The sequence below is a fragment of the Erpetoichthys calabaricus genome, chromosome 6, assembly GCF_900747795.2.
Source record: "Erpetoichthys calabaricus chromosome 6, fErpCal1.3, whole genome shotgun sequence".
Classification (NCBI taxonomy): domain Eukaryota; kingdom Metazoa; phylum Chordata; class Cladistia; order Polypteriformes; family Polypteridae; genus Erpetoichthys; species Erpetoichthys calabaricus.
Window position 1 is genome coordinate 158,236,054 of NC_041399.2, and position 17,157 is coordinate 158,253,210.

Genomic DNA, 17,157 nt, shown 5'->3' on the forward strand with positions numbered 1-17,157 from the left:
ATGAGCGAGCACGATTTTAGGGAGATGGCAACTTCAAGTGGAACTTCAGAAATCAAAGAAAATTCAGCTCATACATCGGTTTATAAACCTTTATAAGTCATTCACTTGAAGAAAAAAATAAGATGAAAGAGGTTGGACTGGACTGACATGAGCTAAGAATTCAGCAGCAGTCCAGTGTTTGAGGATGAGCTTACACACTGACTTTTTCCCACACAAGCTCCATAGATGGTCGAGACCTGTCTTAGGAGTATAGGTTTATCTGTAGAAGCTGGCATAAAAGCAACTCCATGATCACCATGTTAGAGCACTTTGGACATGTCTTCTGGCTGCTAAAGTCCTTCTTTCCTCGGTATGAGGTCGCCAATGAGCTTCACAGGGCTCTTGGATAGTGGGCATACAAGTTGCCCCTAAGGCAGAGATGGCTGGGCAAATGGGTGAAAGCTTGGAGATACTGCCAAAGTGCTCATTAAGTGCTGTGTCTGTGAATGCTGATCTTGGAGGTCTTTTTTTTACTGGCTTCTCCAGTAGTCCCGCCCCTTCAAGCAAGTGTATGAGATGCACTGAATACATATTTGTTGTTAGTAAAATAGTGGTATGATTTTGGACGATTTTGGTTATGAAAAGTATGCCACTACAATAATTGTTTGCATTTATATAGCGTTTTTAAACTACTCAAAGCGCTCAGCAATTGCAGGTTAAGGGCCTTGCTTAAGGGCCCAACAGAGCAGAGTCCCTATTGGCATTCACAGGATTTGAACCGGCAACCTTCCGATTGCCAGTGCAGATCCCTAGCCTCAGAGCTACAGAAAAAAGGTTGGGAAATACTGATCTAGACAAAAGTAGGAGGCTAATTTTTTTGGCAGAAATAGTGAAATGACTCAATTTAATTAGAAAGTAATTGAGAAATTTTCTGGCCTGAAGGAAAGCAGAGCATAATACATGTTCAAGGAAATATAGGTTTCCTCATCGTAAAGGCAGAGTAAGATTTAGGTTGGACTTGTTCTGTGGATGTACTAAACGACAGGTTTGGGAGGGGAGTTATGATGTGGGGGCCTGTGGATCTTACAATGTGAACTTGTGCCCAGGTGAGGTAAGCCTGGCAAACTTGTATATGACTGGGTAGACTGGTAGTAAGTGTTGAATACAATTAGGGTGGGAATGACTCTGTAGGAGTGGTAAATGATAAATGTTAAAAAAATCTGAGGACTATTACCTGTATAATGTAGATTTATGGATTACAGTGAAAATGGCCAAGGACAGAATAAGCAGAATAAGATTTGGATTGGACTTATGCTATGGATGTGTTATAGGACAGATGGAAGTCTACGTTATTAGAAGATTACAGAGGTTAGGGTACAGACATTATGGTATGAGTTTTGGCAGAATGGGGAACTAGACAAGTTCGCAGAGGACTGGGCAATTTAGAGACAGCTGTAGTATAAAATTTGGGTTGCAGGTGCACCTGTTCCTTTCCACATCTACTGTATAGGGCAAGTTATAGGGAAGAGTAAGGGGACTGCAGATGTCAAGAACTGAGGTTTTGGAGCACAGCAGAAATGAGAAAGCTGACAACAGATTAGTCAGCATGGGGGAAAGTGTATAATACATTTTAGCCTGGATTTGTCCTATGGGTCTGGTACTGGACAGGCCAAGATGTGCATTGACACTAAGATGAGGACCATGAGAGCATGTGGAATGACCAGATAGATAGAAAGACAGATGTATATCAAAGACACTATGTAATAAATAAGTGCTGCTTCAGTTTGTCCTCCCAAAAACTGCACCCCACCCAAACTTTTTTCACGAGCCGCCACTGCTAAAAAAGCATGGCAGTATAACTTCAGCTTTTATATCAATTCCCAGCCTTTCAATTAAACGTTTCTAAATCTTCCTTCTTACACATAAAGTCATGCATGATTTAGGTTTACTTTCCTTATAGAAAATATTATTGCTTATACAGTATGTGGGGTGTACATTGTAATCTAAAGATTCAGGCTAGTGCTTAGTCAAAGGCAACTTTGCCAAGTTCAGGAGAAGCCAAAAACCACAATTGGTCGAGATCAAGTCAAGACAGAGTTTAAGGAGGATCGAGACCAATGTCAAGACTGAGTACAGATTATAGCAAATATAGGTTTTCTGATCGTAAAGGGAGAATAAGATTTAGGTTGCACTTGTCCTGTGGATGTACTAAAAGACAGAGTCAAGATCGAGTCCTTTTCAAGACAAAGAGACAGTTTCTCAATCAGCATCAGTAAGAGTCCCACTCATGTGCTTCTCAGTAGTCTTTCATCCATTTCTCAAAGATTTATGAAGAAAGTGAAAGAAAACCATACCTCAGAAAACCTTTGCTTCAAGAAGTGTGGTCATCTAAAATTTTGGACAAAGCAGCAGTTTGAGATGAAAATTAAAATATAAAATAACTAGAGTATTAAAAATATGAATTTAGGGGAATTATAGTAGATAAAGTAAACTTGAAATGCACAAGAAATGAAAGTGCAGTGTTTAGATGCAAATCTTACCAATACCAAAAAGAAGGAAAAAAACAATGATGCATGTGAATAAATTGTTGATGGCAACACTGGGGAAAAATTTTAGATTAGTCATTTTGACAGAACGAGTGGAGCCATGCAATGGGTGACACCTCAGCACCACACTAGTTCACATGGAGTGGAACAGTGTGAGGTTTTTTTATGGTGGCTGGAGTGCCAATCCTGCCACCAGCCCCCAGGTTTTCCCTGCAGGTTGGAGGGCCTACATACAGGGCTGGATGTAGATTAACGTCATACCTAGGATGGAGCAATTGCAGGTTAAGGACCTTGCTCAAGGGCCCAACGAAGTAGAGTCACTTTTGACGTTTACAGGATTCGAACCAGCAACGTTCCGATTGCCAGTGCAAAATTCCTAGCCTCAGAGCCACCACTCCGCACAGAGTGCAACTTAGTCCTCACCAAAATGTTCATTTATTTTTATTTAGAAATGGAGTCAAGAGATGATAAATACACCAAAAGGAAAATTAGCCAAAAATCATATTCATCAAGGTTAAATTCATAAAAATAAGTAATTTGAACCAGACTTTATTATTATGTCTGTAAATTAGAAAGTAGAATGGCCATATCAGGGCTTTATATCTCTTAAAAGCATCCCTGCAGAATCTTATGTTTTAAACTGCATATTATTTTTCTGATTAAGTATACATAAGAACACATTATTTTGTTATCTACTACTGTGAAGTACCTTTTACGTAAAATACTTAATACTCCTCAATCACTTATATTAATCATTGCTTTCTTATGAGTACAATATAATGCCCAAATGAACCAGCTTGATAGTGTATTTAGGAAACATCTTTGTCTAATAAACTGGAAACTGAAATTTTAATTTTGTGGTAATCTTCATAACACCCAATCATTGTTTTTGAACTAATTTAGTCTAGTATTCATCCTCAAAGTACAGACTGATGGAAGAAGCCACCAAAATCTTTTACTTTTCTAACAATTGATTCTGGAACCAGTTTGCAGAAGGCAGAAATGCATACCAGTAAAAAAATATATACCTGGCTCAAGGCAGGAAGCAAACATCAAAGCTTCACTTCACTTCACAGTCACTTCTGACTGTCTTCCCATGAGGACTAAAGCTAATTATCTTGTGTCAAGGTAGAAAATGTGCTACAATTGTACAACACATTCTTTCTCAATATTAGCTCAAGTAAAATCAATCAGTCTTATAAAGTAAGGAATTAAGAACTAAACTTTCTTTGTAGAGAACACAGTTCACAACTTCACAAATAAGTAAAGTACCTGTTATTTCACTAAGCCATCTTTAACTCTTGATGGATCCTCTGGGCATATTTCCATTTGCAGATCTGTCTCGAATTTACAGGTATTCCTTACATAAGGGTAATGTGACCTTAGAAAGCTTAAACTGTAATGCTTTTTTAGATACTTTCATTCCTGTCTTCTTTTAAAGAGAATTGGTAGATTGTATGATTTCTAATAAAAACAAATTAATAATTATGAAAAAATTAAAACATACATTTACAAAAATATGATAGATTCATAAATTAGAGCCTACAATGAGGTGTTTCTCTTTCAAAACATAATCATGTGGATCTCCTAACACCAAACATTACTAAATCCTTCCACTTCTGTCCCACATATCTAGATTGACAAAAAATGACAAATCATTTGAAACAAATAAAGGGAATTTTAGATGAACATACAGGTAGGAGAGTGACAATATATGTCATAAATTGTAATTATTTAAAAATTTACTTGGTTTTTATTTTGATTAAACAGCATTAATGTCTTCTTCATTGGCTATGATTTTATAGTTACTAATTTTACTTAATGTATTACGTTTGATGTGTTTGTTACTTCATTCCCACTTGTTTTAGCAGCAAAATTATTTAAATACGCTGCTCTGTACCAAAGCGCAGTTGCCAAAACCACCAGCTTCCACATTAAAGGTGGTTCTGCTGATAATAACCTTGATCAGTTACCTCTATGAAAGTGATAAAGCTACATATTTAAGTCAGTTTAATACAGAAACCATCCTACACAATCTTGCACAGTCACCTTTCTCCCTCCTTCTGTTCAGTCTCACAGTACAGAGCTATTCGTACTCACACCAGATTCAGAAACACTTTTTATCCTCGGGTCATTAGGTTACTCAACAGCCACACATTTTAGTAGCTACATGAATGAAACTTGTGTGTGTGTTCCCTATATCTTTTGTCCAATTTCTATTTAACCTATGGCACTGCAGGTCTTGTCTGTTTTTTGTATTATACAATGATAACTTATCTGTGAAGGACATACAAGTAATATTCTCATTATTTTCTGTATACATGACAATAAACATCAACATGAACCATTTTTTACTGTAGATAAGGTCCTGCAATTGAGAATATTTAGGTGAAAAACAAATGTATAATTGTAATGTAAAATAATTCAAACTGAAAAGGTTTGAAAGAAAATATTCAAAGGTTTAGTTTCATACTGTAAGTAAAAAATCCTATATTATGTTGTGGAAACACAATTACAGCAGCAAGTCTTCTCAGCTTAGCACTCTGAATCTTCCATTTGTAAAAGAGATCTCATACCTTTTTAGGAAGATCTGCTGATTTTCCATACCTGTGAGCTCTGTTCTCTGCCTGGGTGACTCCATGACACTGATCCAGCCAAACCCCCTTTGTCAAGTCATTCCTTGTTTGACCTGGCTGTGTGCTTCAGATCGTTCTTTATTTCAGCCTTTACCATCTCAAAAATCAAAACTTTTAATATGGGTGTGTGGACTATTTCATATCACCTTTATCTACTGTATAATGTATGAGCAGACTAAAAGACAAACTGCCAAATGTGGTACGTAATAATGCCAAATAATATATAGATTACATTTTTTGAAGAAACATAATCTATTATATGTTCTGATTTTTGTTTTTTTTTTTTTTGTTTTACATATAGAGGAATTGCCAAACCAGCAGAATTTAAGAAATTTGTTTCACACAGATTTATTCTGAAATAAAATTATTTTAAGAACTTAGGTTATTAAGTAACTTATTAAGTAAGCACTATAGTTAAAACTTATTTAGTAGGTTTTTGAGATAATCTTGCTCATTACAAAGTTAGAAAATGGCAGGGTTAAATATGTTTACCACCATTTGCTAGGTATACACTTAAAACTTAAGAAATCCTTTTTTTAGTTAGAATTCTTGTTTATTTAGTGTGCCATGGATCTTCTAGTGGTCATCCTAATTTAACACAACAATTAAAAACAAAATTGCTGCCTAATTGAAATAACACTGAAGTGCCAATATGATGGCCTTGACAGAATTTGAAAGACAAAAATGCTGCATAATTGTGTATGATGTGTTCCTTTATAATTACATAGTTGAAGTTTTTGATAATAGCTGATCCTCTGGTTCTTTGCTAAAATGGAAATGAAAGAAATGTTATTATTTTTAAAGAATTAAAGAAGTTGCTCCTGTTAGTGTTTTGATTTTCATAAAGAAGCGTTTCATGTGTTGTTAAGGCTTTGCAATGCTTGCTGTCGGTTGTCATTTTCAGAAAATAAAAGTGAACAGCAATTGTTTAGTGAATGGATCAGTAATACCTCTCAGGGCAGCTGTAATATGTGTTGTAATGTGTTGTAATGTTGGCAGCTAGTTCTGTGTCTTTAGGGTTATGTCAGAGTTCTGTATGTCTATCATTTATCTTCTTGTTCTTTGTCTCATTTTGCAAACTTTCTTCAAATGAATTTCGAATAGCCCCACCACTCCATATCCTCATTGTCAAGTTATGGGCAAAGGTAAAAGAAAAGACTGAACTATCAAATGTTAGGCATGCTAATTTGTCTGCTACTGCGTATCCCTCTAGCCTCCAGGCCCGTCTCACAATATGTTTAGTACATTAGGGTCTAAATGGACAAAAATCCTCTTAAGCCATATAATGGAAAGTGTGGATTAATTTACTGCTGAACCAATTTAAATGCAAATGACACAGAAACATCTGTAGGTCTAATAAATAATGAGGCTAGAATTCAAACTAACTGCCACATTTTTTCATACAGAAACTAATTTTAAATGAAAGTAAAATGATATTAAAATCTAGTTTAGAGGTTTTAGTTATTAGTTATTGTGAATATACCTGGTTATCCCAGATTTACAAAAATTACAATTACATATATTTGTTTAAATTTAAATTCTATCAAATTATTTCATTGAACTAAATACTATTTGTATATAATTGTCCTTATCTTTCTAATGAGGCACATGATATGAGTGTCCTCAATAAACTTTGCACAGCAGCGAAAGACTTGTGCAAAAGCCAAAGAAGGGAAGCAATAAAAGGTTTTCTCTTATACAAAATGCAGTATTGTGTTTATCTCCATGCCATACATTTCTTCTGAATGTTACAAAAGAAGGAGAATCCTGTAAGTATAAATTGAATTTGCATTTGAATGAATTATTAGCATTTAACTTCCCTGCAAGGAAATATCCACTTTAATCATGTGTGCCTTTACAGTGGTTACTTTTATATGAATTTCCTTAATGTGAACTTAATTACCTGAGCATGTCAGAATGGATTATTCATGCTGCCATTCTTCCAAACATTATGCTTATTTAGCTACTTTAGTTCTGTTAAAATGACTTTCTCAAATTATTAGATTTATTCTACATTTGACTTTGTTTCAAAACAGTTTTAGTTCCATTGACTGAAAGACTTAGCAACTGGGGTATCTGTAACATTCACTTTTATTTTGCATAATCAATACCTTTCATGCATTTCTCAGTCTAAATTCTCAAAGCTACCTGTTCTGCTTAGCATGGGTGTTTATTCGATGCTGCCTATTGTCAGTCCTCTTTCTGCCTTTCATTTCTATGTCATGAGTCTCTAAATTGAGACCCAGCCTGTCCTTCACAGTTTTGAATAAAACTGAGTTAAGAATTCGTTTTTTTTTTTTTTTTTGGTAATAGTTTTTCTTACTGTGAAATGCAATCTTGCATATTTGGAATAAGAAAAGTATAAAGTTTGACAGGTATGTGTGCCTTATTTAGCCAATTGTTTCCTAAACTGTCATCGATAAATCACTTTTCTTTATTATCTTAGATGTCAATGTTTTTATTATCAACGGAGCTTACATCATTTCTCCACTTAACCTCCACATCACTTGCAAACATATTAAATAAGTCCAGAGCAGTAAGTTCTCGATAACAAAGATTCAGTAGAAATAGATTTCTCCACAACTGACAAAAGCTATAAAGCTGAAATGTTGTGTCACTGATCTGTTTTTTATTTTTTCACTGTTGTAATAACCTTTCCTTATATGAAATGTTGTTTTCAGATTAAAGTTTGGAATGAAATCTTTTATCGTATCAGATTTCCTTCAAACTTTTATGTATAATACATTAGAGGGAGATTACTGCATTTTAAAATTACGAAAATCTTTTTAGTCTTTAAAGATGTTTTCTTGATTTAGGCAGTGACTCAGTGAAGAAAAGGTTTACATACCAGTCAACACTCATAGAGCTGTGTTGGTCATTACATTTTGTTAACGAATGTCACAGAATTAATTGTAATTGCAATTAGATTTATAGTTATTGTTATTTTTTATATTTCAATTATAGAGTAGTAAAGGCCTTATTAATTCACCAATAACCCTAATTCACCAATAACATATGAAGACACTAAATTATATTCTGTAGTTATAAAACTAAAAGAATGAGTCATGAACATAAGAGCCTTCTAGATTTCCTAAACCATAACGAACTACACAAGAGGAGGATTGTACGAAATAATTAATAATAATAACAACAAACTAAGTAAAAAATTAACATGTCACAATTTCAAAGCATACAATGAGTTATGGCCAACAAAATTCACCTACTTGGCTTTCATAGCAGGAGCCCACATTACAAAAGAAAGATTTGGTAACACTTTAGTTTAGGTACTGCAAAAATGCATCTATTACAGTACTTGTTTACTCATATAATAAGACCTTAACAAAGGCTTCTTTTGGTCTTAATTATGCTTTGTGATGGATGGCCGGCAGCTCATCCTGGAGTTGGGAGGGAGTGTGACGGAGCTGCTGGGAGGAGAAGAGGAGAATTGTGGTGTTGAATTATTGTATGTTTATTATAGTTATTGCCTGTTTATTGTGGTGGAGGTGCTTAGGGGCACTTTACAGAAGAAAATTAAAATATTTCTTAGTGCTTTTAAACCTGTGTCTACATATGTCTGTTGGGTTTCACAGGGCAACAGCGCCTTCAAGCATCCACTTATTGACAGCTTATAAAGTATAAGTAAATAGGTTATTCATTTCTGTGCAGTGTGGCATATTAGTAACCTTTGATATACTGGAAAAGGACTTATGAATATAAGGGATTCATAGATCTCACATTGAAAGATGCAATATCAACAGAAATACAGTATGTCTCAGTTAAGCCACTTCTGACCATTCTGAAGTGAAGTTGTTTTACTAGTCCACATTGCATAGATGAATGACCACTTTACTAGTGCTTTGTAAATATTATTAACATCAAAAGAAGCCTTTTCTAAGGTCTTGTCAAATAAAAGTAAATGGTAATAGATGCATTTTTGCAGTACCTAAACTAAAGTGATAACCAAGCTTTTTATTAAAGACTAGTAGCATAAAATCCTTGTCTGACTTAAATCTTACACTACAACCTTTTCTTTCTATAAAATTCTATGTAGAATTAGTGCTTGTTTGTACTGAGAATGAAACATTCATTCTTCTTAGGAAGTAATGATCGGCATTAGTCTGATTCAGTAAAATATACTGTAATCTAGTTTAGATGGTTGTTTAAATCTTTTACCAAAACATGTTCCAGCAGACTTTATAAGCTCCTAGTGCCTTCACAAATATATACAGTAATCTCTCGCTGTATTGCGCTTCAACTTTTGCGGCTTCACTCTATCACGGATTTTATATGTAAGCATATCTAAATATATAACACAGATTTTTCGCTGCTTCGCGGGTTTCTGCGGACAATGGGTCTTTTTACTTCTGGTACATGCTTCCTCAGTTGGTTTGCCCAGTTGATTTCATACAAGGGACGCTATTGGGGGGATGGCTGAGAAGTTACCCAATCAGAGCACGCCATTAAGTTCCTGTGTGCTGATTGGCTCAGCGACAGAGCGCCGAATTCGATTCCGCTGCGTTAACCAGGAAGTCTCGTCTCGCTCATTCAGCATCAACGTGTTTCGCTGTGTAAAGAGTTAACTTTTGTGCTCTTTTTTGTTTATCTTTGTGCATAGTCAAGCCCTTTGTTATGGCTTCAGGGGCCGTGCCCAAGCGCAAACGGAAGATGCTAACGATTGCCAAAAAAGTAAAAGTTTTGGATATGTTGAAGGCAGGGAACAGCTACACCGCTGTAGGACGCCATTACGGCATCAATGAGTCCATGATTGTTTTTATTTAAAAAAGGAGGAAAAGCATATAAGATCTATGGCCACAGTGTCCTTTAACCAGGGCGCAAAATGAGTTGTAAGTGGATGTAATAAGGCGGTAGTCCGGATGGAATCTGCTTTAGGGATTTGGATTGAAGACTGCCGGAAGAAGAATAACGGCGGTGCTACACAATCGCCTGAACAGGCTCCTTTAGAAGAACTGTAACGCTGTCCTTTGTTGTGCAGTAAAATTAAACTCATCGTTATCGGACAAGTCGTCGTGTCACTGTTTTTGAGTAACCATAATTAATTTTCTACGTACAGTACTTATTACATGTACATAGTTTAGTGTCACTGTACACACACATTTTACTGTATACAATTTTTCTTGCATTGTACGTATTTGTTGCTGGTGGCCTGTCTGTCGTAATGGCTGTAACATATGTGATATCAGAGACGCTCAATATCTTTGACATAATATTTAGGTTTTACTGTATATAAATAGTGTGTTTACATACATACATAATTTCAACAAATCTTACCTAATATCTAAGAGAATACAAAGGGTTTATGCTGTATAATTGTGCGGGAAATGTTTATAATAGTGTGGGAGAGTTTATAAGGGCTTAAAATATATAAAAATAACCATATGATCATATGGTTTTTACTTCGCGGATTTTCATCTTTCGCGGGGGGTTCAGGAATGCAACCCCCGCAATCGAGGAGGGATTACTGTATATGTTACTGGCAATGTATGAAAAGCCGGCATTCTATAGAATACCTAGGCATTGTATATAATGCCCGGCGTTTTTAGGCAATGTATGAAATATGAGAATTATTACACACTTTCCCTAGGCATTGTATATAATACCTAGGCATTCTATAGAATGACAAATGCTATTTAGGCAAAGTATGAAAAAAGGTCCTGATAAGGCTATTATATAAATTGATGTGCATTCCTCAAAAATACAAATGTTATTCTGAAAAAATAATGAGAGTGCCATTAAAAAAAATGTATTCAAAATACGTAAAGAAAAATGAAAGTTGTACAAAACAAAATTTATGCCTTTCTTATTAAGGGAAACAAAATTTTCATATAAAAAATAAGAAATTAAAATTAACCTACTTGTTGCAACATGGTAGGCTTGAATGACATTTTGAATTACATTTCATTACATTTTTCACGCAAAGACATTTCATTTTTTGGCACTTTGTTTTACACATACATTTGACGAATCCTTGGCCGCTTCCACTGATCTGAGCAATTGCAACTGACCGGAGAGGAATTTCATGGTCAGGAATATCTTCAATTCTAAGCAAGTTCTTAGGGCATAAAGTGAATTGTGATCTCGCATATACTTGTTTTAAAATTCCTTCAGAAGTTCCAAGTCGGTAGAAACCATCCTCTGTCACACTCATTACAACTGCCAATATATTGCGCGAATCACCTTGCCCCTTGTCGACGTCAGGAATAGAAACTCGCACAGTAGTTCCCAAAGAAGCAGTGGGAAATTTTTTTTCCGAATTCATTTTCATTTTTTTGGCTTGTATTTCCAGATTGATTTTAGAATTTATTTTACCTTCAATAGCATTTTCAGTTTTGAAACAAAGGGTGCACAAAATATCCATTTCATCATCTTTACTAGCATGGCCACAGAAGGTATGAATTTTTTGACGACACTTTTTGCATGCAAGTGCATCACTCGTTTCCTTTAAACACACACAACAGGTATCAGAAACAGAAATCTCTTCGGTAAGCATGTCTTCATCATGTTGGTTTAATCCCCTATCGACTATAATCTCATCCATGTTTTTTAAAACAGGCTCTTTTTCTTGCATAATCTGATTAGTTTCACCTTTTTCCATTGTTTGGACGCTTTCTATTACTTTTTCTAGCTGCTCCTCTGTATTTATGTCTTTTAAAACATCTTCTGGTAGAAAAGACGTTGTAAGCTCTGCTTTAGGTTTGCAGCCAAAAAGAGCTTCGTATGGTGTTCTTTTGATCCCAGAATGATAAGCTCTATTTTTCATAAATTGAACGAAACGCAGTCCTTCACTCCAGCGGTCAGATTTGTTGTCCTGCATCCAAGTACAGAGCATATTTTCGATATCTTGATTAGCTCTTTCGACACTACCCTGGCTTTGTGAATGGCGAGGCTTCCCATGGACGATCTTCAGTGCTGGCCAAAACTCCTTCAAGCTGGTCACCACATTATTGGCAAATTCCCTACCATTGTCCGACTGTAATATAGATGGCGCTCCAAGCAATGAGAATATGTCCACTAGGTTGTAGACTACTTCTTCAGCTCTTTTTGACGTTAGAGACTTAAGAATCACAAATTTTGTGAGATGATCTTGGTACACCATAATAAATTTGTATTCTCTATCTGGCTGAGACTGAAAGTCAATAAAATCTACCTGACAATGGGAATTAAATTCGGAAAAAATCATAGGTTTCACAACAATGCCCTTTTTAATACCTTTCTGTTTTTTCTGGCAAGGTTCACAAAGGTGGATGTATAGTTCAATATCATGATGTGTAACATTTTTGTATTTGGTTGAAAGTTCTTTCAACATTCTATCACGTCCTCTGTGTCCAATAGCCAAATAAGCTTCATGAAGTTCGTGAAATAACTCTGAGTCTGTGACGTAATACTGTATAGTACTGACGCCTTCTTTAACAGGATAAATGAGTTTACTTTTGTTTTCTACAATCATCACATCATAGCAATTCAGCAACCAATAGTCCCTGGGTTCCTTCTTAGTAGTCATTTTGGCTTTTTGTACATCATTTATTAACTTCTAGTAAGTAGTTTCGGTTAAGAAAATACTGTTTTTTGCAGCATTAACTCGAATTTTGGACAGTTCATCGTCAAATCGTTGTTTCATGTCTATAGACCATGACTCCTTCTCCAACACTACAGCTTGCTCCTCCATTTTCATGGAGCACACTAAAAAACAAATTTTTTGTTGAACAAATTTAAGTAAAATTGCGTATTTTGACACTCCCGAACAAACCGCAAAAGTGCAACTGACAAATTCTAAGCCTGAGGCGCGTGTTAAAAGTCATGTGCCTTGCCACGTGATATTCAAAACGAATCGGAGATGTATTTCATGCTTTGCCGGTTTCTCATTTGGCATTCTATAGAATGCCTAGGAAATGTGTGAAATATGAATCGTTTCATACATTGCCGGCTAGTTTTAGGCATTATATACAATGCCTAGGCATGAATCTGAACACAAGGTCACAGGGGTCTGCAAGAGCCAATCCCAGCCAACACAGAGCGCAAGGCAGGGAACCAATCCCGGGCAGGGTGCCACTGCCAACCCACCGGAGTATATATATTATTGTTTTTTTTAAATATGTGATGTACTTCCCATTGATGACCTCACAATGCTGCGCACATTTACAAACATTTTTGAAATAAAACCAACACATTATATATAATAACAGGAAAGAATGTCCTTATTATGTCACTTCTCTACCCATAATAATCATTAGTGAGATACAAATATTAAAAATATTTATCTTGTGTGTTTAGAGCAGAAAAGGAAAAAACAAGGGAAGTGCAAGGGAAAAACAAGTGCAAGGGAAATTAGAAAAGAAAAGACAAAAGTTAATGCCTTCCCATGCATCTCTTTGTCATAACCATTGCCTTTTCCTCCTTTGGATTTTTGTCCCAACTATCCTCCATATCCATCACTCTTGCACAGTGTTGACTTAATAATAAATCCAATATAATGTCTTTAATGTCACACTTAGGTCTCAAACTTGGCTGCAGTCACTTTAAGTTGTTTGATTATAACATTAGAACATTAGAACAATCTAAACAAGAACAAGCCATTCAGCCCAACAAAGCTCACCAGTCCTATCCATTTATTTCTTCCAAAAAAAATCAAGTTGAGTTTTGAAAGTCTCTAAAGTCTTACTGTCTACCACAGTACTTGGGAGCTAATTCTAAGTGTCTAGCGTTCTTTGGGTAAAGAAAAACTTCCTAATGTTTGCGCAAAATTTATCCTTAACAAGTTTCCAACTGTGTCCACGTGTTTTTGATGAACTCATTTTAAAATAACAGTCTCGATCCACTGTACTGATTCCCTTCATAATTTTAAACACTTCAATCATGTCAACTCTTAATCTTCTTTTGCTTAAACTGTATAGGCTCAGCTCTTTTAATCTTTCCTCATAATTCAACTCCTGTAGCCCTGGAATCAGCCTAGTCACTCTTCTCTGGACCTTTTCTAGCGTTGCTGTGTCCTTTTTGTAACCTGGAGACCAAAACTGCACACAGTATTCCAGATGAGGCCTCACTAGTGCATTATAAAGGTTGAGCATAGATAGATAGATAGATAGATAGATAGATAGATAGATAGATAGATAGATAGATAGATAGATAGATAGATAGATAGATAGATAGATAGATAGATAGATAGATAGATAGATAGATAGATAGATACTTTATTAATCCCAAGGGGAAATTCACATTTTCCAGCAGCAGCATACTGATACAATAAATAATATTAAATTAAAGAATGATAATAATGCAGGTGAAAAAAAGACAGTAACTTTGTATATGTTAAATGTTAATGTTTACCCCCCCCGGGTGGAATTGAAGAGTCGCATAGTTTGGGGGAGGAACGATCTCCTCAATCTGTCAGTGGAGCAGGACAGTGACAGCAGTCTGTTGCTGAAGCTGCTCTTCTGTCTGGAGATGATACTATTTAGTGGATGCAGTGGATTCTCCATAAGTGATAGGAGCCTGCTGAGCGCCCTTCGCTCTGCCACAGATGTTAAACTGTCCAGCTCCATGCCGACAATAGAGCCTGCCTTCCTCACCAGTTTGTCCAGGCGTGAGGCATCTTTCCTCTTAATGCTGCCTCCCCAGCACACCACCGCGTAGAAGAGGGCTCTCGCCACAACTGTCTGATAGAATAACCTCTAATAATAAGAGCATAACCTCCTTGTACTTGTACTAAACACACCGTGCTATATAACCTAACATTCTGTTTGCCTTCTTAATGGCCTCTGAACACTGTCTGGAAGTCGATAGCTTAGAGTCCACTATGACTCCTAAATCCTTCTCATAATGTGTACTCTTGATTTTCTGACTGCCCATTGTGTATTCAAACCTAACATTTTTACTTCCTATGAGCAGTGTTCTCCCCAGAAATTTTTTGCAGCCAGGCATGAAAAAGTAGCCTGGTGGGGCAGGGCGGGGAAACTTGGTGGTGGGGAAAATTAAATGTGCACTATTTTTATTAGTTAATTATCGTTAATTATTTTTCAATACTCAATATGACTTCCTTTTTTAAGGTTTGACACTTGTGCCAGAATATTTTTATTAAATTTAAGAAGTATCCAATTCAGGATCCTGCAACCCTAACAAAAATTTTAAATAACAATTGTTATGACATAAACCATGAGGCACAAGTATTGTTGCTGTCGGGAAGAAAAGTGAAAACAATGAAAACAAGTATGGGAAACCTAATGAAGAAAATTTTAAAAATATTCTTCAAAGCCAACTTGCATATGCAGAATGTGTCTTCAGTTAAATATTTATTCTTCTTTTCTTCCTAGAGGCCCAGTTGACTGCAGCTTTCCCATAATCAAAGTCCCCAGGATCTGGGCCCTCCAAGGATATCACTCATCATACTGACTGTATACATCATAGTGACTGTACTGCAAAGTCATGAGACAGCCATCTAGTGTCACTGGCCATTTTCAGCCTAATCTGGGGAATGTTCAGAATATTTTGAATTTCCGTTAAACCAGCCATCGTAACTGAAGAATTTTGGAAGAAATAGAACAGCTGCCTTAAGATCGTCATTCAGTTTTGTTAAATAAGGTACAGCAGTTGCTGCTTGGGCACTTGTATGGGCCAATTAGCAGTTTACACAGTGGCAGTTGACCAAGCGTCCAGATGTTTTATCTTAAAGCAGTTTTGCCACACCTTTCTGTTTCCATATCATAATTTCAGCTCCATCTGACCCTAGTCCAACCAGATTAGCAGTTTTCAAGCCTAGAGTGGCCATAGTCTCACTCAGTGTGTTGCTTATAGTCTCCGCTTTGCCATCAATCATATTACGGGTAGATACAAAACTAATTCTGACCTCTTTAGTGACCAGGCAAACATACACTATTTAATGTAAATAATTAATTGATTTACAACTGAGATGTCTGTGGTTTCATCACACAGAATACTGAAAAAAATTTCTGCGTGTATATTTTTCAGTATGTTAGATTTTATTTCTGATGCTAAGACATCCAGCAGCTCTTGCATTATTCTTTCAGAGGTGTAATGTGCATTTTTACCAACATTGAGATGTAAAAAGGAAGAACCCATTTCCTTACAGTGTTCCAACAGCTTTTCAAACAAAGTTGTATGTGGAAACTCATTTTTTGCCAACCAATGCATGCATCTTAAAGTTCCCACAAAGGCATCTCTCTGTAAGTTATTTAACACAGAAACAGATCTTTCAATTTGACCGATTCCAGTTTGCTCTAGTACACACTTTCCTAAAAAACGCTAGGTAGAACACTGATGTGCAATACTTTACATTTACTGACATTAAATTTCATCTGCCACAAATCTGCCCAAGCCTGTATGCTATCCAAGTCCTTTTGTAATCATATAACGAATTCCAAATTATCTGCTAATCCACCAATCTTGGTGTCATTTGCAAACTTAACCAGCTTGTTACTTACGGTATACTCCTATCTAAATCATTTATATATACTAAAAATAGCCCCAGCACTGACCCCTGTGGAACACCACTCTTAACATCGCCCAGTTCTGATGAGGTTCCTCACAACATCACCTTCTGCTTCCTGTGTCTGAGCCAATTCTGCATCCATCTAAAAACATCACCTTGAACTCCCACTTCTTTTAGTTTGATGGCCAACCTCTCATGTGGCACCTTATCAAATGCTTTCTGAAAGTCAAGATAAATAATATCATATGCTCCACTTTGATCGTATCCTTTTGTTGCATCCTCATAGAATTCCAGCATGTTAGTATAACATGACCTCCCTCTTCTGAACCCATGCTGACTGTTCAGAATAACTTCTGTCCTTGCCAGGTGTTGCTCAATCTTATCCTTAATAATTTCTTCCCTTAATTTTCCTGTGATGCATGTTAAGCTTACTGGCCTATAGTTGCTTGGATCTGTCTTGTCAACCTTTTTATATAATGGAATGATATTTGCCATAAAAATAAAACATACAAATATGTGTCAAGGGCTTATATAT

At 36.0% G+C, this 17,157-nt stretch overlaps 1 protein-coding gene across 1 annotated transcript; it reads right to left on the reverse strand.

The window, feature by feature from the left end:
- Positions 1–291: 291 nt before the first annotated feature.
- On the reverse strand, positions 292–12,680 carry LOC127528335 (KRAB-A domain-containing protein 2-like). The gene is made up of 2 exons (XM_051928784.1): positions 11,135–12,680; positions 292–560 (listed from the first exon to the last, which is right to left on the reverse strand). The coding sequence occupies exons 1-2, from the start codon at positions 12,678–12,680 to the stop codon at positions 292–294; spliced, it is 1,815 nt and encodes a 604-aa protein (XP_051784744.1).
- Positions 12,681–17,157: the final 4,477 nt, after the last annotated feature.